General features: G+C 41.6%; 1 protein-coding gene across 20 annotated transcripts in view; it reads left to right on the top strand.

The window, feature by feature from the left end:
- Window positions 1-21,867, top strand: part of ARVCF (ARVCF delta catenin family member) — a 267,046-nt gene that overhangs the window by 114,181 nt on the left and 130,998 nt on the right. For 2 of the 20 annotated variants that reach the window (XM_040576710.1, XM_040576707.1), the window contains exon 1: window positions 6,984-7,470. The exons of 13 other annotated variants lie outside the window; for them this stretch is intronic. In XM_040576710.1, coding sequence (XP_040432644.1) covers window positions 7,450-7,470 — 21 coding nt within the window. In that variant the 5' untranslated portion in view covers window positions 6,984-7,449. Of the gene's footprint in view, window positions 1-6,975; window positions 7,471-21,867 lie in introns of those variants that run through there. 5 more of the 20 variants (XM_040576699.1, XM_040576703.1, XM_040576700.1 and 2 more) reach the window with 5 other exon arrangements.

The raw sequence follows: 21,867 nt of genomic DNA, 5'->3' as shown, positions 1-21,867 counted from the left end.
GATGCAGGGGGTGGGGACTTGCGAATATGATTCCCATGGGAGAATGAGTCTTTGAGTTCTTGGGTCAGAATTCAGTGTGAGTTGAGGGGGGCAATTGCTGTACCTGTGAATCCCAGCACAGTTAGGAACCAGAAGCCTTTACTCAGCCTTTCAGGGGAGCATGGTTCTTGCCATGCATGAGGCATGGTCCCAACCCGGCTTTTGCTGTGTTGGGAACAATATCATCGAGTTTAGCTTGGAGGTCAGAGCTTTTGCCTCCTTTTTTTTAATATGGACGTTGTCCCATCTCTGTGAAAGCAGCAGATCCAGGTTTACAGTGAGTCAGGATCTTTTGCTGATAGCTCAGCAACAATGGAAACCGGGAGCATCAGATGCTGCTTCTCAGAGGCGAAGTACTGCTGCTTGCTTATGACAATGTTGCTAAGCCAGCCTGCATCTTACAGGAATTCAGCCAGAGCACTAGCTATCTTGGAATTAGCGCAGGTGTTTGAAAGGCAGAACTTCCAAAGTGACATTATGACTTATTGCACTCCTGTGAGCTCAAGAAGCTCCTGCTGTTTGCGTTTTTGCTGGGATTAGCCAAATTCCAAGAGAAGTCATAGAACCTGCTTCCAGTATTGCAGGAGGAATGTGATGGGACAAGGCTACAAAAGAAAAGGGGTTGTGCAGCCTTCATCGTGGTGTATATCAGTTGGAAGCCTCAGAAAGATGTAATCAAGTAGTATTTCTGTGAGAATTTATGATTCCTGGTTCTTCTTTTTCTTGTTATAGCTTCTCCCTTATGATTGCTCTTCAGTCGTCATGTGTAAGGCCTTAGATGGCAAAAACATGGATATAAAAGTGAATGGGAATATTAGCATAAATTTCAGCTACAGCTAAGAAGGTTTTACCAAATCCATCAGAACCTGTGATGTTCCTTCCCGAAGGGATTTGGTAAGGGAACACCTAAACCCCACTTATTAGAGTTATTTGTGACTCAGATCTGTTGGCATGCAGCAGAATCCACTCAAAAGCTGATGCATTATCTGAGAAGTGTTTGTTTAAAACTTTGTCTGCAAAGCTAATTTAAAAAGTAGATCCCAAAGGAATCATTTAAAATTTAAAACAGGGAACCAAGCAACTGAGAAACTCGTCGTCTGTCTGGTAAGGAAGGAATTATTTTATTCTTTCCAACAGAATGATTTTTTTCAAAATTCAATTACATGTTATTTTATAGTTTTATATGTGTGGTTGAAAATTTATGTTAGCTTAAAGATACATGCCTTTGCAAAATATCTAATTTTTCTCTCTATAATCAACAGTAACCCACCTTCATGTCTCACACTTCCTCTCTGAAGTGCGTGCTCTGCAACTTTGTATGGGAACTGTGAAATTCCAAAGTGCCATCTAATGTCTGTCAGCAGGAGAGCAACTGCCTTATGCTAATGATTACAATAGTGCAAAGCAATGACCACATTTTCCCTAATCATCTCAGAAATATTTTTGCAGTTTCATTTGACTTGGAAAGCCTCACCTTCTTTTGTTTTGTGTGAATTTTTATTGAATGAGATTTTGGAAGCAACTGAAAGGCAAAGATTTTCTTTGTTTGCCAAGATGTGTGAAAGTGAGAATAATTTTCCACACCTATTAACCTTTTGGGCCTGGAATTTTGCAAGGTTTAAAGCAAAGTCATTTAATTTGAATGACAAATTCACAGTTTCATAATAATTTTCCTTAATTTTCCATTGCTCTACCAACAGAACTGTTTTCTTATAGAAGTACATACAAGAGAAACACATTAAAAATAAATTCGGCTTGCCTTGTGCACCTTTGTAGGTAAAGGGGCATCTGAGTTGTTCTTTGCACAATGTCTCTGTTGCAAGCTCAGTCAGTATAACTTCAAGTAATTATTAAATATGTCTTTAAAAGGCAGGAACATTCAAATGTAAACATTAAAACATTAAAGAGTAATATCAGGCTTGGCAGGATTTTTTAGAAAAACAACTTTCTAGTCACATTTAACACATTTGCTTCTTGCTAATTAACATGAAAAGCATCTTACCTTCTAAAGTTGTGATTTATTTTTCATGTTCTGCTGCTGGTTTATTTCTCAGCTCAGACAGCAGAACATGATTAATTGTACTGGCTTTTTAAGATTTCTATTTCTTCAACATTTCAGTTCCCAAGCATACTACTGTACTAGTTCAACTAAGGAAAAAAAGGTTTTAAATCCTCACAAAACCTTTTTGCACTCTCTCAATTTTATGAAAAGATTTTGTTACTAACACAGGCCTTGATCCTACATGTATGAGCAAGGCAGACCTTTATCCCTACAAGACATCGCACTGTAGTCAGCCAGTCTTCATAAGCCGCTACCCTTGCTGATCCACATGTAGCAGCAAGAATGTTTTGGAGAAACTTTAAAAGCAACTTGCAAGTGAACTGGTAATTTCTTCTTCCCCTGATCCCCTTGAGCTTGGGACCTGACGAGGCTTTAAAAACCCCAGATTTTCTACAATTCCATTTCTGCTGTCTGCGGTATCTATAAACTGTGAATTAACGCTGAAAGAGTACAAGAATGAATGCTGGATTATGATGACATTGATAAATTACTGAGCCTTTTGCTAGTTTAGGCCCATCCTGTTAATGGTTCAAATTATGCCCTTGTTCGCTTTGTCACAACTGTGGAGTAATTCACTGAAGTCGTCGGTGTGACAGAACAGAATGGCCAAAGATGGCCACAGGCTGCCCGAGGCTGAGTGCCAGCTATAATTATAGCCTTCGATTTAAGTGAATGTTAGAATTTATGCTTTATGTATACATATATATATGTATAAAAGCTGCTTCCCTTTTTAAGCTACCAAATTACTATCTGAAAAGGATATTTTTTAACCATAGCTATGACTGGGAGTGCTGTAGGTTACTATCTGAGTTCAGTTTAGGGACTTAAGCTAAAATGTATCTTCAGCTGCTGGCAGGGTGTTATTTTTAGAATTCTGTCATGAAAGATTGAAAAGAATTATACTCTCCTTGTTTCTAACCCATCTCAATTAGCTCTTCTTTCTTCTTGCAGTCTTATATATATTTCAAATACAAGAAGCTTCCTTTGGAATAAAATTTCAAATACAAAGAGACCTTAAATCTCTCTTCAGAAAAAAACAAAAACAAAAACAAAAAAAAAATCTTCATGTTTTGGTTTGAGGAAGATCATAATTAAGTCAAAAAATATCATAAAAAGGGTTGACTGTACAGACATCTATCAATCCAGTAATGACAAAGCACCTTTTCCCCTCTGAATGAGAGAATGCCATAAGTTGATCTTATATCTTCTGAGCAAATAATGGTAATGTTCAGCTTGAAATATAGCACAAATCATCTAGAAAATCCAGGGGTAGAAGGGGGGTGGGTGGGAAGGGGGATAACAACAACAGCAACAAAAAGTAAGGTATGAAAAATAGTTAATCCTGAATCTGTCTTTCATACATTTCAGTGTCTTGGTATTCCTTTCCAGTAACTACATTATGAAATTATGGCCACAGTACCAACCTTAAATTTGATTTGTTTTCCTTGCCATTGTCATTCTGTTATAAATGTAATGATATCTTATTTTTTTTTCTTAAAATAGGAAGTGATTTTTTTTTCTAGTTTTAAGCTTGTAAAATGTGGTTGATTCTTATCTAAGTGAAGCTGCTGGGAAGAAACATAGGTCATTCATTCAGCTGCGCCCTATATGCAGTGACATGTAGCTTCCTTTGTCCTTTATTTCTAATGTAAGCAGTGCTGTCACCAGACTGTCCTTGTTCTCATCCTGTCATATGACAACTTGGATGAAATGGAGTTGACTGATATTAGATGTAGCACGATGGAAGCTGTTTGTATACAAATGAAATCCTCTGAACTTACTGAAGTGCCTTCTGTCTCCCTCTACAGAGTGTGGCTGCTTCCTCTTTGTCATACTGGTCTTCAGCTCTGTGATCCTCTAGAGCTCCTCTTTAATACTAAGTTCTTAAATAAGAATGACATAAACCCCTCCATTTATACACAACCTACTCCCTGATTAAGGCTATCTGGCTTGATCTCTGTTTCTAACCTTGCAGTATCCTACTAGGGTAATGCAACAATTTTGGACCAAGTACGGATGCACCAAAAAGGTTAATGTAATTTTTAAAATGTTTAAAAATGATGGAAATGGTAACAGAAGAATTCAAAATTTATGTTGGGGATGTAATTTTCTGTTTTCATCTGCCCCTATTAAAACCATTACAGTATGGCAGGCACAGTGACACATCGTGATGTACTGTTCTTTAGCACTCTCATTACCTTGTTCATTTGCTACATGAAATTCATAGAACAATAAAAATACCCTTGGCATGGAAGGTACCTATATGAATATAGGCTGGCTAATAGTGAGAATTGCAATGGGTGATCATTGGGCCTTTGCCTATATGGTCATCTGGGACTCTTGATTCATCTTGTGACTTCTTGCTCTGTTGGCTTTATGGAAGTTACATATCACTGAAGCCATATGTTATGTTTCCAGGCAGAGCTGTAAACCATTTCGTTTTTACTGCCTCTGAGAGCAGATCAATCTATAGTGCAGCACTACTGATAGAAAATTTTTAAGGGTAATGGAAGAAAATAAAAAAGAGAACTTGGAAGATGGACTGGTATAGTGTCTCAGCCAGAGAATTAAATTCCTTCCTACTTATCAATTGTTAATTTTTCAGAGAGCAAAAAGATGGTTTTCACCTTACTGTTGCAGCTGGGAAAAATGTGACAAATTATGAAATTAAAGTTCAGCTAAAAAAAACGGTGGTGGGAAAAAAAAGAGTTTAGGTTGTAGTCAGCAGTCTGATACTAATGGATAGAGTGTTTGTTGCCAGAATTTGGAAGTTCAGTATAACTTTAGGGATCTAATCCATAACTCTTATTTAGATAATTAGTTCTTTTACTTCAGCATTGCCAAACCCTAGCATTCAGAATCATATGAGCTCTAAAATATTGCAAGTGGCTAAGAAATAAGGGGACTTGAAATGTGCCTTTTTTTTTTTATAAGGAAAAAAAAATCTTTGGCTTTGAGTCTAAACATTCTCAAAACTTACTTTGTAGCCAGAAGGCCTACAAGCATCTATTATATTTTTGAGAGGAAAATGATCGTTTTAAATAACAACCTGAGTCCAGAAGGTGGGACCCTAAAATTCAACAATGCTAATCTTGCATGGCTTGCAAAAACACCTGTGGGTTTACAATGTGAGAGACTTCTTATGTGAGTAAGAATTGGCAAGTCCATCCAGGAAGGTTTTCAGTTTCATCATTTTGCATTCAAGAGTAGCTACTTCAGTGCCCTATGGATATAGACTTTATAATGTTTTTTTCTTTGACAGCGTATAAAGGTCTGGCACATGTCCATGTGCATGCCTAAATTGAATGGTACTTTTCTATGCCAGCATGGCCTCAACAAAAGTTGAGCTATGTTAGTTAGTTAACTGAAGAAAAGCTGGGCAAGGAGAAGGGGGGGAGAGTGCTGGACAAGTACAGCAGCCTCATACAAAATGCATTCCTTTCGCTTTGCTTTGACTTTTAAGTATTTCATTAAGGGCCGCTACCAGTTGCCTCTAAATTATTCCACTTTAGATAGACTCAGAGCATGTTTTTTCCCTCCACTGGAGCAAATACTTTATTCAGCTAAACCTTGTAGGTTTTGTCAACCTTTACAACATTTATTTTTAAACAAATTAGGATCAGAGTTGGGTAACACAGTTCTGCCCTTTCCTGTCCCTAAACTACAGAGCCCTAGCTCTAACATTCAGCTAGAACTCTGCCATTGGCAGTGGTAGGAAAGCTGAAATTAGGGTTGAAAAGGTCTGCCACATTCCTGCCTGTCTTGAATGCCCCCCTTTTCATGTATTTTTTTTTTCTGTAGGATTGATATTAATGACATAGTAATTGCATTGACCTGAGGAGTGTGTTTTAGAATTTTCAGGGAACCTGAAGCTGGATGCCAAGACCCTTTTGTGCAAAGGTGCTTATTATGAAAATTATAGAAAATTTGATTGTGATCTACCTTCCTTTTTTATTTTTGGCTGGTCTCACTGTCTCTGACCATCCCTGCTTTCCAGGGACAGTCTCTAATTTGATTCCAGTAGCTTTCAGTCCCTAATTACCACTGTTCAGCCACCAGCTGTTAGAGGCTTGGATTTATTCCTTGCTTGGGTTTGCTGCTGGCACGTAGCATGAAGGAGAGGGAAGGTAGCCACTGCCTGGTGCCTGGTCATGGCGAGCAATGCTGGTCTGTCAGGGCTGGGCAGCTGCTCCCTGATGTGGGGCAAGGCTTAGAGTGAGAAAAAACCTGCAGGTTTGGTTAGGGCTGCTTTACACCCACTTACCTCAGTCTCTTTCCTGCCCAACTTGCTGTCCTACACTTACCAACACCTCCCCTTTCTGCACTTTCTCAGCAGAAGCAGAAAGAAGGCTCACGGCCTCCAGCTGGGATGCAGGGAGCCTCTTTTCCTTGCCTAGGGCCACAGCTGGCCGCCAGCTCCTAGCAGCGGGGGCCAGGAGAGCTGGGGGCACTGTGCGGAGAAGCCCAGGGGGCTGGTGCAGAACAGGGTGGGTGCAAGGTGCCCTTCATTTTGCTAACGAATAATTTACCAGGACCATCTTTTAGTGGATCTGGGACAGGTTTGAAGGCAGGTGAACGATTTAAAAAAAACACAACGAGGCAGTAGGACTTTGCGCTGTAACCTCACCCTTTCTGAGTAAGATCTGAAAGGGAGGAGGCTGTGCCTGCAGCCCGTCCTTTTGCGCTGCTAGTGCAGCAGGGATGGCATCAATCTCTGAGAGAAGTGTCAAAAGTAAACAAGCCGCCGGCTTTCCTTCCTTGCGCCGTCCCGTTCGCCCTCCCCGTGCCTCCCCAGGCGGCAGGCGCCACGTGAGGGGCCTCCCGCCTCAGCCCCGGCAGCTCCCCGGCCCGGCCGGGTGACATTTTCCCTCTTTTGTCTGCGGAACGCGGCAGGACGGAGCCCCCGGCAGGGGCGGGCAAGCTCCGGGGACCGCCGCCGCCCTCCTCGCCCGCTCGGCGGCAGCGGGCACGGACCGAGGCCGCTCCGCTCCCCTGAGGCGCCTCCGAGCTCTCCTCGGGCCGCCGAGCCCCACCTCGCGCCGGGGCCGCCGAGCTCTGCCCGCTCCCCCCGGGCGTGGCCGGGCCCCGGCTGCCCGCCGGTCCCGCCCCTGGGGAGCGCCGTGTGAGGGGCCGCGGCCCCGCCGGGAGAGCCGGGGGGCTCCGCTCCGTTCGTCTCTTCTTCTGACCCGGGCTCCGCGCCCCGCCTCGGCTCCGTCCCCCGGAGGCTGCCGCTCGGCTCGCAGGAGGGAGCTCCGCGCAGGAAGGAGGCTCCGGAGCAGGAGGCTGGGTCCGCAGGGGGCCGGCGGGAGGCGAGCATTGCCGGGCTGGGGAGCCGGCCCCTCGCCTCGATGCCGGCGGAGCTACAACAGGTGAGCGGGGAGGGCACGGGCTCCTTGGGCTCTTCAGTTTGGAGCTGGGAACTAGGAGGGAGCCTGGGCTGCTTTTTCTGCCGGAGCATTCCGGAGAGATTCTGCTTTTGTCTCTGTTGGGCGAACTGATGAAACGCGAAAAAGCAAGCTATTGTTTTCTTTGACCTTCTCGTCCTGCTCAATATATCTGCAGAGCTCTTTTACAGGGCATAGCTAGAAGTAGTGCTTTTTTAAAAACAGAGCTTTGCTGTTGTGCTTTTGCTAAGTGTTTGCCTTTCCCATACAGCATGCCGGCGCTTTCTCTTTGATTTTCTTGTTGAACATAGGAGGGAAATAACTTCAGTTTCTGACTCAAAATGTTATCTTCAACAAAAAGCTCTCTTTGCTGTCACCTCGTTAACCGTAATGGACTTAGAGCACTGTGGGAAAAGATTTCAAATGTTATTCTTTACCTTGGAGCGTCATTGGGCATTGCAGAGTGAAGCTGTTGCAGGCTAGATATAAATAAATCGAGATCACGTAGGTTCCAGTAATTTAGAGGTGCTTACCTTATTAACCCCCTTCACCAACCTTGTAAGCATTGGGAAACCCTGTAAATGCAGGTGGCAGCAGGGTACAGCTGCTCCTCAAACTTGGGTGAGGTGCTATAGTTTTTCTTAAACGTCCTTTCTCTTCTCCACATTTTTAATTTAAAACTGTGTGTTTTGGGAGAAGAAAGTAAAATGCACTGATAGTGCATCCATGGATTTGTGTAAGTTCAGCACACTGGAATTGTGAGAGGTGCTTGTTTGCTTTAATCGTGGTGTGAGCAACTTGTCCATCTCAGTAACAGAAGGCTGAGCCATTTCTCAATGCAAATAGGATATTGGTTTCTCTGGAGGGGAAAGTAGCCCTTTCAGCTGGGCCCCTGCGTGGTCATTTCTTTGTCTGTAGCTGGTCCCTGTAGCTGCTGCCCTGCTGCTCGAGGTTACCGAGCTCTGTGGTGGTTTGGGTGCCTGTTTGCACGTTGTGCTACCTGTGGGCTTCTTAGGGAGGAAGGGATTTTATCGGGGTGTGTGGGCCTGGTCATACTGCCTGGCCTGAAGTTACTGTACCTGTCAAATTGCATGCAAAGGCTTGTTGATTTTGCATACATAAATAATCAGCAGGGTTCTTGGATTATTTTTTTCCCTCAATAAAAGAAGAAGAAATGAGGCAAGGAGCAGAATGCTAACTGTATTAAAAAAAAAAAAAGTCTAATGCATTTGGCATGTGCAGTAGAGCTGTGTTCTTGTCTTCTAGCTTTCCTGTTTGGGTAGGAGGAAAAGCTTGAGTGAGTGGAAGATTACCGTTAATCACTTTAGGTCATGTATTTCAGTTAATTTGTAAATTCCTCTTCCATATCAAAGCAAAACAAGAAAAAATCTCATGGTTTTAATTTTCCTGCTGCCTGTCATAGCAGAAGATCAAACAGAGATGTGTTATTTTGTCTTTTCTGATGGAAGATACGTTCTGGAATCATTCTGAGGTTTTTCTGCAGTATAACTTATCAGGTTGAAGCTGCAGTAGCATATTAGAGAAGGCTTTGCGTAATGAAAGGCAATAGTTTTAAACTGTGTTGTCAGAGGAATTTATTGTGCAGTTAGAGAGCCTTTAGAAAGTAATCTTTTAACTTTAATGATCACAATTAAGTAAAACTAAGCCAAATGGATAAATGACTGAGGTGAATGACAAATCTACACAGCCAATATAGACAAAAACTGAAGAGATACTAGAACAGATTTCTGCCACGTTAACAGAAGACCCAATGCCTTCAGAGACTCCTTGCATTAAAATTTCAGAAAAGATGACTATTGAAGCATATTTAAAAAGAACCAAGATAACTTCTAACTATCCTTTTGACTTCTCCTGAGAATAGTTATACTTCCTAAAGTTCTGGGCCACAAGAGCAGCTTTCTATCTCAGAAGACTGGTAGAAGAAATGTGTGCTGAAAAAATACTGTTGTGGCCAAGAGAGTAAAGGCTGGTGTCTCCTTCTTGGTGTTATCCCATGGCTCTTTCCTCTTCTACTGATGAGCTGACCAAGGATGAAGACTGCTGAAGTTTGTCCTTAGTATTTGCAGTATGAATTCTTCAGTGGCCTGAATGTAACAACAGAGTTCAAGCAACTTGGAAGGATGTCGAAGTCTGGGACTGTTAAAGATATTTTGGTCCACTATATGACATACAGCTTTGATCTGGATCTGAAACTTTAAATACTGGCTTGCCTCAGGGCCCTGAAGTTGTGAAGAGGGAAGGAGTCTCTTAGTGATTTTTGCCAAAAAAAGTTCTGTGTTATTTCTGCTTCAGAGAATATGCTTTGTGAGCATTACTAATTCAGGCACCATGCTGCCCCTCCTCAGCACCTTGTCCCTGAAGCATTGTGCTAGAGGATGATACTGATGTGAGCAAGTACGAGATCTTAGATCTGGCAGGATGAAAAATTGGATAATGCATTAGTGACATACCTGATGGAGCCTGTACCAGCGATGGAAATCTTCTGGAAGAAATGTTCTCAGAGGTGCAGCATGTGAAGGCATCATCACTTTCCAAACAGCTGGGCAAATCGTACCGGAATAACCAAGTGAGAAGGGAGCTTACTTCTTAGCATGGATGCTGTATGGATTCACACGTGGACTCGCATAGAATGGGCTGCCCAGTGTGAGCGTAGGCCTGAAACAGCTCTGCTGTGTTCTGGTACCTGGGAGTGCAGGGATGCAGCAGGCTGACGCTGACTCCTCCCCGCTCCCCAAAGTAAAACCTGTGCCAGCAGTTGTGTAGCAGAGCTGGGCAGGGGGAACATGTTGCCATGACTTAGTTACAGAAGCACGGAATGATGTGCTGGAGCAACTGAGTGGAGGCACACACTCCTTTCTGCCAGCCCTGCGGCGGAGGCAGGCATTCCCTGCCGGAGAGCGGGTGTTGCAACTCCTCAGGCACTTGCTGGCAGGATGGCTGGGGGCTCAGGTGCACGGATGTGCCTTTGCCTCATAACACAGGCGTTTGCCCAGCCAGGTCCTTTCCCGTGACTGCAGCACAACACAGTGTGGGCTGGGAGTACCGAGATGCTCTCGTTCTGAACATGCTGTGACATGAGCTGTTTTCTTATAAGAGAGCTGTTGGGTGCTTTTGGAGCTGTTGGGACACAAAGGTTCATAATGTCCAATTTGTGTATCTGTCTGTGTGAATGCAGCTTCATAACAGCAACAGGTGTTCCAGGCACAGCATTCCAGTGATTGTGTTTCCTAAGCCACCTGTCCCAAAGGCCGTGAGGTGAGCTGGTACACGGGCAGCATTGGGAGATCTGCATTTTTTGCTTAAGTAGCCCTGCAGTTGCTAAAAATACAAGTTGTTTTTTTTAAGGCATGTACACTGAATATCTTTCATAACTTAGAAATATCCATTATTGTAGATGAAATGGGAAAGAAAATGCATGGAGTCAAATGTCACATTTGAAACTGGATGGGCTGGGCATTTCTAACAAGGCTGTTCTCAAACACAATCTGAGGGGTTCGGTTCTGCCACCTGGGGTTTTAATACTGGCTTCAGTGGGAGTGGGGTCAGGGCCACTGAATGAATACAGTTGTGACATGTATAAGGTGTCTCTGTAGTTGGATGTTAAATACAGCATTTTTCTGAAAATGTATTCTAGTGTGTTCTCCATGTGTCTGTCCACTGCTGCATCTGTTCCTCCATTATTCTAAGGTAGTTTCTTCTGTTATAGCAAAATTGTGCAACTATATGCAGGGAAACTTCTTAAAAACTCCTGTTTTGTATGAAGTAAGCCATAAAGATGTAGTGTGCGTATTATAACATACTTCTCTTACCACATCTTCCTACTGCAGATCTTCTGAATAGCTTGTGCTAATTCAGGGAAGTGCTCCGCCCTCCTCCTACCCCTGGGACACTGCTCTGAGAGTCGGAAGCAAAATTGTTAAGATAATGTAGATTTTACTAAGGAAACTAAAATTTCACAAACTCTGCCAGTTGTTCTTCTCCTTGCCTGAAACATTTGTGGGTATGGCTGGGGGGACGGGAGTTTCACCTTCACTGGGTTACGAAGGCCCTGGCCTTTGCTGCTGCTGGTTTCCCAAGTTACACAGCAGGTTGCCCTCAGTCCTGCAAGCCCAGATGTTTTCAGGGCTGTTCTGCGGGTAAGACCAGTGGACTGGTCCAGCTTTAAATCTGAAGTGAGCCACACACACTTTAGGAAAAGAAGAATTGTCTTTAATCACCGGGAGGCAGAGTATTAAGTAGATAGGAAGGGGGAAAGAAAAGGGCAAAAGCGTGCACATCGGATCTCATGTAACTACTCCTTCTGATTAAATATTATCTTTATGTTGTTTCATATCTCACGTGACTTGGCCTGGGAGTTCTGCATATGTTTGGTTTGGTCAGATTTTCCCAAGGACAGAGGGGAGGGGAGCGTTAAAAACAGCTTGTTCTTCATGGTCTTGAAAATTGCTGTTGTTCCAGAGGCGTCCTCTGTGTGACTGCTGTTGCCCAGCAAAGCTCAGCAGTGTCCAATGGTGACTTGGTGGAAAGTGGCAGAAGTTAAGGTTGCAGGTAAGGGTTGATAGTGGATGGTTTAAGTAATTTTTATGGGAGCTTGCTTCTTTTTAACTCTTCTTTCCAAGGTATTTTTATTAACAGGAGTCTTCCTCGTTATTTTATATTAGGCTTCAGTATTTGTCATAGCAATGTGCAGACTTGTTTGTGCTACAGAACGTGAGAGAAGGAAATTAGTATTGGAGTAGCTTTAGTAGTAATAAGGTTAGGGTAGTAAGAGGTGATGTTTAGTTTATGTTCAAAGGTTTTATTTCTAGTGAAAAATGTAACAGAATTTTGCTTGTGGGTCTCCCTGTTTTTTGTTTTGCCTTTTAAGGATAAGGGGAAATGATTATTCTACCCTGCGTCCCAACCACGGAATAAATAGCAAGAAAAAGGGTTCAAGAGTGAATGGAGTCCCTGAGTTAAATCTTGAGATTAGAGAGAGTATTACAAATGACTGATTAAAGGAAAACTGAGACTCAAACTTCGATAGTTTTAAATTTCACAGCGTCCTTTGTGCCTCATGTATTTCATTAGGTTGCTACCCAGCTTTGTTTTTCTTTCATTCACTTGTCTGCATGCCTAAACAGTGAACCAATGTAACAGTACCCGAGAGAGGCTTGGTGAGCACATAGAGCCTAAAGTTTTGCTTTCTCTGGGGAATCATAATTTTTTATATATACAAATGTGCAAGCAAGATCTCTTCTGCCCTACTATAAGGGGTGGTGTTTCCATGGACTTGGTGCTCCCTGTATACTGCAGTAACGTGAAAATTCATTACTTCCAGTGGTGTTCTCTGCCTCTTTGATGAGTCAAGTCCACACCTGCTTACAGCAGGAAATTGAAATGCCTGAGTTTTCCCTTTTGGCTAATCCCACACATCTATCCTTCACATCACAACTCTTCTCTTTGGCATTCAAAAAATAAAGTGAAAACTGTTCTAAGTAAATGTGGAGAATGTTTGAGCTTGGGAATTTCTGCCTCTGCAAGCTAAATCTCCTGGCACAGCTCTGAACTCTTATTTTTAGTAAAACTTTCACAGCCAAACTATTGTAATGTTCAGAGAAAGATGTTCCTGAAAGCCTGAAATGAAACCAGAATGTGAGGGCTTAATTTTGTATTGTAGATAACGTGTTTGCTTGGGGAGTTGTGGCTGCAACAATATATATTTAAGTAATATTAATCTGGATGTATGCAGTGTAACAGTGATCAGAATCATCCTGAACATTCAGAAGTCTTTTCAACTTATAAACTCGCCATTTATTAAGGAGCTGATAAGATATGCAGCACAATTTGTTTGTGGATGGTAGAGCCCTGAGATGTAAACGGTTCCATGGTTGATCAGGATTATTCTGCTGTTTGAATTGTAAACTCTTTCAAATTATTTGAGCAAGTTTTGCATCTGAAACTATTTGCATTTCTCTTTGAAATGATTCTCAGGGGAATTCAATGTTCAGGGAATAAAAGCCCTTTTGACTTCCAGGCACAGCAGCATGTGGACCTTAGCTGGTTTGTTTTGCGATGCATTTAACAAAGAAATAAACCAGTGTTTGTACCAGAACATTATGCGAAAATTTGAGCTTTCCAAGCTTGAATGAGATGGAGTTAAAGTCCAAGTAGACGTGGAGAAAGGTTATATAAGACTAAAACCAATATCTAAGACTTTGCACAGTACCGCATTACAATAATGCGAAACAAATGGTTTTGAATGGACAAAATGACTTATTTGTAAAAACAGATTATGCAGGTGGCTGTATTTTTCTGTTAACACCTCCCTGAATCCTTGTTAATCACCAGCAAACTAGAGCCTAGTTTTTTAAATGGAAATGGTGGCTAGAAGTCCCCCTTTCATCGGCCCACTGTTTTCTGTTGGCATAAATTCTGTAGGGTAACTGCTCTGGTTCTGCATGAAGTCCTGCTGGTGTTCTCCCAAGTATGTGGTTAGTTAATTTGTGTTAATGTGTTGTCGTTCCTAAACCTTTTTCTTAATAGAAGCAATGTTGACCAGGATAATCCTCCTATTGTTGGTGTACTTTAAATTAGGAGGAATGTGTTGTCATTTAAATTGAATCCAGCAGATGTTTTATGTTACTAACATCAATTACACTGGTTATCAGCTCATGTGGAAGAGCTTGGCAGTATGTTTTGGGATGCCAGTGTTGCCCAGTTGGGCCCTTTTGGTGATGTCTTTGCCATTTCAAGTCTCTGATGGATCCTAGATAAGGTTTTCACTAGCGTAAGAGTGCAGCTCTTTATAGATCATTTTTATGACGCTCTAATGAGGCAATGGTTATAAATACTCTTTTCCAGGGTTGTAAAAGATTTCAACTTAAATGCTAGATGTTGTGAAAGAGTGACTTTGTAAATGGCAGTTTTTATTTATAAAGTACATGTTGATGCTGTTTAAGACTGTAAAATCTAACTCTCGCTGCTTTCACAGCATCTGTCCATCAGATGTCCCCTTGAACTGTTGGATTGCTGGCTGACCTTCTTTTTTAAGAGTAACTAATAATATTAACAGTTGCCCTTAATGAAAAGCAAACGGTTATTTCTGTGCTTGTAACTTCAAAAGCTATATAGTTTTGTTACTTGTCTGAAGTGCTGCTTGGCTTGTGCATTCTCATGCCTTAGTTGTTTTCTGTTGTGTTGGTAATGTTTTGAAATCAGGTGCTGCAAAATAAATAACTTACTGTCTAGTTGCTTTTCCTTTTATTGCTACTAGATAAGTACAGTCTTATCATCAGTATTTGAGGAGAAATTGCATTCATATTTTATGAGCGTTCCTGTGATTCCTGAATGCTCCTGAGAGAGGTGATTGGACTTCAGGGGTGAGGTGTTTCCCTCCGTCAGGTGTTGTTCTTCAGGTAAGAAAGGGAGCAGCTGAAAGCCCCTCGTGAAGCCGCAATTGACTGTCCTGTTCCCGAGCAGCACAACGTGGTAGGCCTCACACCTCCCTGAGGCATCGTAATGGCAGTACTTGAAACATTCCCCAAACTTAACAATTTGAGATGTACATAATGTCTTGGTTACACGTGCATGGAAGCCTACATCGGCATGATTAGGTCTTCAAAACCAGTGTCATTTGTAGTGTGCTGTTACAGGTGAAGTGGTGCCTGCCCCGAGAAGCAGCGTGGCTGTTTGGAAATAGGAGGGGAAGCAAAGTTGTCCTCTGGAAGAAGGGAGGCAGCAAGCTTGGTCCATGGGATCGGTTCCAAGGAACACTGGGTGGTTGGGTGAGGTTAAGTACACGGGGATTTGTGGATGAAATTTCAGTGAATCTGTTAGGTGGAAACCTTGTCCTTGCTTTCTCACGCTGGCAGGCAGGTTGCTAGGTATTGAACAAAATGTATGGAGTCTTTCTGAAGTCTGATAGTTAGGGCATTAATTCACTTCTGCAGGGTGATCGTGTCCTAGTAATAACACAGTGTCAGAACCTAGTGCTGCAACTCCCATCTTTTTTTCTTTTTTTTTTTTTTTTCCTCCTTTGGTCGTGGTTTTAATAAGCTCATTGTACTTTCTGGAGCTTCATTCTGCCCTTTGCCCAAAAGGAATGGACTAAGAAATATTTACAAGATTTCTGAAAAACGGTGTTGTACACATTAGCATATGTAAATGAAAGTTAATTTATGTAAATGTATGCATGATGAGGAACATTTCATATTTGTCCTTAGCAATTTCATCTTATCTGGGTCATTCTTTCTCTTCCTGTCATGACATGGTGTTGTACTACCTGAGGTTAGAATGTCCCTTAGTTGTGGTGACACATTCATCTTGTTTTTTATGATGTGATCTTATCACATCCCATCTCTCTTCTTTTTCCTATTCAGCATTTCAGCCATCAGCAACAGTCATGCCACCAGCTAGTGGCACAGTAATACCAGGGCTGTGCGGTAGTGCGTACCTTTGGTGATTTTTAAGGGTAATGTTTTGCTTCTGATGTATGATATTCTTTTTAGCAGGTTATTTCTGGGGGGAAGAGACATTTGTAATTACATCAAAACCAGCAGCCATCAGTCATTTTAGATGTAGAAGACAGCAAAAAGGGCTTCCTTCAAAAATGTTCAGTAAATATGAAGCAAACAGAAGGTGACTGTGTTCTTCTCCCTTAGCTGCAACAGTAGAAAGAGGTGCAAAGAAGTGCTAATTAGTTATTTGTGTAACAGCAACAGAAAGATCTTTGTACTTGCAGTTGTAGCTTCTATATTTTAATCCACAAGAAGTATTTTCCATCAACTCTGTGAGAATGTAAAGAGAGGGAGAATGCCGTTCAGTTATTGCAAATGTCATCACCCTTTTTAACATGTTGGATTTTACATATATTCTTTTATACTATTTGTTTGAGGACCAAATCTTCAAAGAGAAAACTGTTGCAGTACAGGCAACCAAAAGTGAGGAGCAGATTTCAAACAAGCTAGAGTACAGGAGGGCTGCAGCAATCCACTGAACACTTCTAAAGATCTGGCTGCTGGTTTTGGTGCATATATAGTTTTCTGCTGCTTAGTTTTTCGATCTCCAAATCATGTTTGTGTTTTAGTTACATGGAATCTGTTTATTTTACTTCCTTTCACTAAGATGACACTTGAAACATTCAGCCTAATAGTGCGAGTTTTCAATGCTCAGATAAAATGTGATTTTCTTCCTTTGCTGCTTCTACCAAGAGGTATAGCAAATATTCCGTAATGCCTTTTCCAGGATTGGCTGCATTCCAGAGGCTTTCCAGAAGAGACCCTGGCAGAATCAACATCTGCCATGTACAACAAGATACTGAAGGAAGAGTGTCCGCAGCAGCTGAAGTGCTATGTGTGCTTGTATAAATATACTGCAAATGTGTGGGTGTGTTTTGTGAATTGTTGCTCTTTGAATTTTCTTGTTTTCAAAGAAACTTGGCGGAGGTGCATTATGCGGATACTGTTTTGGCAATTGGAGTCACAAAAACATTTACGAAGACTGATGGGTTCTTCCCCCATGCCCTTATCCCTCCTTCCTGTACTTAAAATTCCCTAAAGTGTTCTATTTTATTTTTTGAAATCCACAGTTTTCTTTTAAAGGGGCAGAGAATTAGCTTTCTTCTGGGTATTAAAATCTAGGTAACTGGTCTTTAAAATCTTAAGGTAATGATGGAAACGTGCTGCTTAAACCCATTTATTTACAATTTTAAATGTTTGCAATGGATCCCAAAGACTATACTTCCGGGTGGCTAAGAAGTTGGGAAAAGGTACTTTTACTCCTTAAAACTCCACTTCATGTTCTCCTGAGGAAAAATATCAAGGTAGCTCTGACACTTCATGCAGTGTGTAGTAAATAGAAATACTGTTTTGCAGTTCTGATGCGTTGTATTTACCATAGCAGTAGCGGCAATGCAGCACTGAATGCCCACAGAGTCACAGGGGCTTGGGGTTTCACCATGAATGAGCGCAGTCGGTGATGATCTCGTGAACTGTGCTAGGAAGCGTGGTTGGCAGTGGGCTGCACCCAGTGTGTGGAGATGGTGTGTGGTGATGGAACTGACTTCTTCATTGGACAAAATAACCTAAATATTGACCCTGGCAAATGGTGAGAACAAATTCCTCATAAATTTTCACTCAGTTTGACTAGTAGTAACAGCAGACTGTTAAACACACTTTTGGATTTTCTTTCTCTCTCTTTATTTTTAAACTGGTCCCTGAAACTCTAGATTGAATCCTGCTAACAGCACTCACGGTAATTTAGAGCTGCTGTGCCTTTTGGGCAGAACTCGTCTTGCCAATTCTGGTAGGAGCGCTATCGCAGTCTGGGCTTCAGGCAGATAACGGGTCTCTCTAATCTCTCTTTGGATTTAGTTGAAAATTTGAAGTGGAAGAGAAGACTGTCATAAGCTGATCCCTTGCATTGGAAATGAAAGAGTTAAGAAGGAAAATCTGATTGCAGAGCTGAAATCTCAATTTGAACTTGTCTCTTGAAAGAAAATGCCATTCAGCACCGTTGCACAGAGTTATTTCATTCTTAATTTTAATTGACATGTCCCAGAATGCAACCTTCTCTTATTAATCTCTTACAGTGCAGGGATGGTTTGTGAGTCAGTGTGTCTGTAATGTGGGCAATTGCTGTGTTTTAAATTCAGGTCATCATTAATTTCCCTTTTGATACCAACATCCTTTCTAGTTAACTTATTCACTCACAAGGTTTATAAAATTTGAATGAATCTTTCCCTAAATAAGATGTTGGTCACCTCTGGGGATTTCAGCTTAATGACCTGAAGCTGCTCCTTTTTTCCTCTGTCTGTCTCTCCCTCGGTGCTGTGGATGCCAGCTGAACAGTTAGTGATGCTTTCATCGAAGTGTTCGTGCCTTGCCTTAGAGACAGGGGTATCCTGTAGAACTATAGTAACAGAAATGTAATTGTTTTATTCATGGCTGTAAAAATGGCATCAATGTGCCACCTTTATTAGGGAAAGAAAACAAAATAAGCAGAAACTTGTGCTGGTGTAACATCAATTTTTTCATTCCTCTTCTGGGTTTAATTAAAATGCAGTTATTTCTAAAGCCAGCGATAGCAGCAGAGCTGTGCAACTCCATCTTTAGGTAGTTATGAAGAGTAGAGATACTTTCATGAAACATTGATGAATATTTTATATCTCCAGGATTGATTATATTTCCCAAATAAGTTCTGTGGTTGTCCCGCATTGGGTTTATCCCAGAAATTAATTACTATTCTTACAGGTGTTGACTGCTTTGTATGAAATGGGTGTCGGCTTCAAGAATCAAAAATGGCAGAGCCTAAAGACAATAATTGCAAGTATAGTGAAAAATTTGTGCTTCAGAACATGAACTTGTGGTTTTAAATTTGTTTTTAACCTGCAGATGAGGACAACTGCAGGTAAATCTGCTCACCAAGGACCGTTGAAAGTTTCACTGCAATCCGAACTTTGATTGCCACTTCTGCTTAGAAAGGGTAGGGTTAGAGCTACAGGTCTAAACGCCTTTGAAGTGTAAGTCTCCAGTGTAGAGTTTGTTTCTAGCTATTTTATGTGGCTTATCTTCTGTGTCTTCATAGCTGCTTTTGTTGGCACAGTATTTTGCCAGTGTATAACATGTCGTAGTTATCATTTTGGAGAACTGAATCTTACTATATCACAAATTTTTGGGTAACATCAACTCCATCACTGAAACCGCGCATTAGAAGTATAATGATCAGGCATACTGCATCAGTGCGAGAATGTTTCAGTCTAAAAGACAGTAATTGAAGTCTCCTCAAGGCTTTAGCTTTTTAAAATAATATCCACTGTTCATCTCTTCCAGATTGATGGTGGTAATGTAGGTAGACTAAATAGTAAATGACAGGTAAAGGGCATCATGTGGTGCACTCTTAATTTTTAATTAAGTGTTCATTTTTTCCACATAAGCCTAAATAGGATTTGTATTGTTTTAACATGGGAAGTGGTTTTGTATCGTTATTGTTCCTATCTTATTGAAGTTGAAGTAAGCTTTTGTGTGTTACCCATCCTGGTGAGTCTGCATTGCTCCTCATGTAGATTTCTTCACTTAAACACAAAATGAGATTGTTCAGCAGGAGCCAGAAGGGGAGAGACTAACCAAAAGGCTTAGTGTTTCTTTTTATGGCTATTTTCTGATAAGACTTGAACACCCCTAAATATCAGGGGACAGAGCTCCCTGTTTTTGTCCATATAGCCAATGTCTCAGCCATGCAGTTCTGTTACATGGTCTTCTTGCTTTAGTGTTCTACTTCCATTTGGAAAAAAAAAAATGTTTTGTTTGAATTTCAAGCAGGTGAATTAAAAATGCTGCATTTTAGTCTGTACTCTTGTACAGCTGTCTGACTGCCTTGGCTAGGGTGGGATCTTAATCAATTATTAAAGCACAGACTTGTTTGGGTTCTGCACTGATGCTGGACAAACCAGACTGCTGAAGTTCCTGGCTGGAGAGGTGAGTAAGAGAGCTTTGTTCTCAGCAGAATCATCTCTCTCGTGTGTGTTTCCTCAAAAAATGAAAGGATTCAGAATCTGTTAGCATACCTGTATCTGTTTCTCAGGAGCTGTACCGTAAAAACTTGTAACGTGTCCCTGCATATAGGGTTTGATTTACTTCTTAAACTTTCTGTTCTCTCTCCCCCACAGATACTCATATACTAGAGATTTGGGGGAAAAATCATTGGTTTTGTGCTGCCTATTGTTCAGTTAAGGTGCATATTATCAATGGTCACATGTTCTGCTTAAATATTTTATAAGATCAGTGTATAGAAGGCTAACACTGCCTTCTTTCTGTTGTCTGATTTCCACTTATACCTAGCTAGTAAGATAGGCTTGAAATGTGTATGCTTTTTAGCAGATACTTAATTTCAGGCATGCCTTGTTTTGAAAGTTCCCTTTCGTTGTGCTGAAATGACAGAGCTTTGAGTAATAAGAAACTTTTTTGTCCTCATATTCTGACTGTACAGTGCCGAAGTAATCTTGTACCTGCACTTGGGGTTTGAGTAGGGCAGAGTCCTGCGGTGAGACATTGGTGCCTTTGCAGCACCTCGTGGAGCTGGAGCCTGCTCCTTGGTACCGGGAAGCCTTGCTCACTTGGCTCTGCACAGGGAAGGAGAGACTGTTCACCTGGTGCTGTTCACCTTCTTGTAAAGCCAGTGGTTTCTATTCCACTTAAAATGCTTTTAATACAACGGCAGGTTTTAGTGATGGGTTTCTGACAGGTGTTGGGCTTGGGCGACTTTTGTGCTTTGTTTTGTTAGGAGCACCGTTCTTTCTAGGATCAGGCCCCACAGTAAAATAGAGATGTTCCAAGAAAAAATGATCTGGTTGAATCTTCTCCTGGCTCAGGGTGGACAAAGGTCTGTGCTTCCGTGCTCCTGCATGCAGCAGCATACAGTTGTGAAGTTTGGTACTTCTGGTCTGACAGCAGGAATTACTTGACATCTCTGCAGATGGTCTGCTTTCCACTTCTCTGCTGAAGTTTCCAATCAAGTATTGCAGAAATTTACATGAGCTTTGTCACTAAACATGGCAGTAAAAGGTCTCTGGACCATTTGCAGTTCAGTAGACCTTAAGACTCCTCGGGTACAGGTCCACAGTGGCTGAAGTTGCCACTGACAGTGATTGTCCCTAGATTTTTTGTCTGAGTTGCACTTCATTCTTATTTGGGCTAATGAAGAACTGCTGCTTGTTATTATGTTAGGGTTGTTACTCTGAGGGCAAGTGAGAACAGCTTATGTTCGAGTTCGGCCTCCAGAGTTTCACATGTCTCTGGAGACAGTGGTTTTCATGGCAGTGGTTTTCACTTTTCTCCCTTCTGTCCATCCAGGCAGATTCAATAGAATGGATTTTTGATTCTTTGCTTAGTTGAAGTTCTTCTAGGAATGTCAGTCATTATCTCTGAAGGCAATTTAATTTACAGGAAATGCATTCAGCTTCTTGCAGTGTGTGAATCAAGAAAATTTGAGTAGATAATTAATCTAAGGAACTGGAAATTAATTGGGAGGGAAATTGTTGCTTTAAAGATGTGCGAAATAATCACCATTTTACTATATTTAGCTATCTATTAAGATCTAGAGAAGATAAACCTCTACGGTCTGGTGCCCCTTAGTTTGGAAGGACAACACAATACAAACAGCCAAATATTTCTACTTTTGGTTCATTGGATTTTCTGTAGTGCAGAAGGTTAGCTGGCAGCTGTCAAAGTTTGACAGCTGTTGGGTACCTGCCTTGTTGTAATATACTTCTTAAAATTTCATTTCTCTTTGTAACTTTCCAGAACTGGAAGTCATCCACATGACTACATAAGTACTTTGGAGCTCTGGGGCCTGGAGGCTCTGCTGTTCCTCACATTCGGTGGT

Source organism: Cygnus olor, chromosome 17, assembly GCF_009769625.2.
Source record: "Cygnus olor isolate bCygOlo1 chromosome 17, bCygOlo1.pri.v2, whole genome shotgun sequence".
In the NCBI taxonomy this organism is placed as follows: domain Eukaryota; kingdom Metazoa; phylum Chordata; class Aves; order Anseriformes; family Anatidae; genus Cygnus; species Cygnus olor.
The sequence above is the reverse complement of the archived record's forward strand: the minus strand, read 5'-3'. Positions and strand labels throughout refer to the sequence as shown.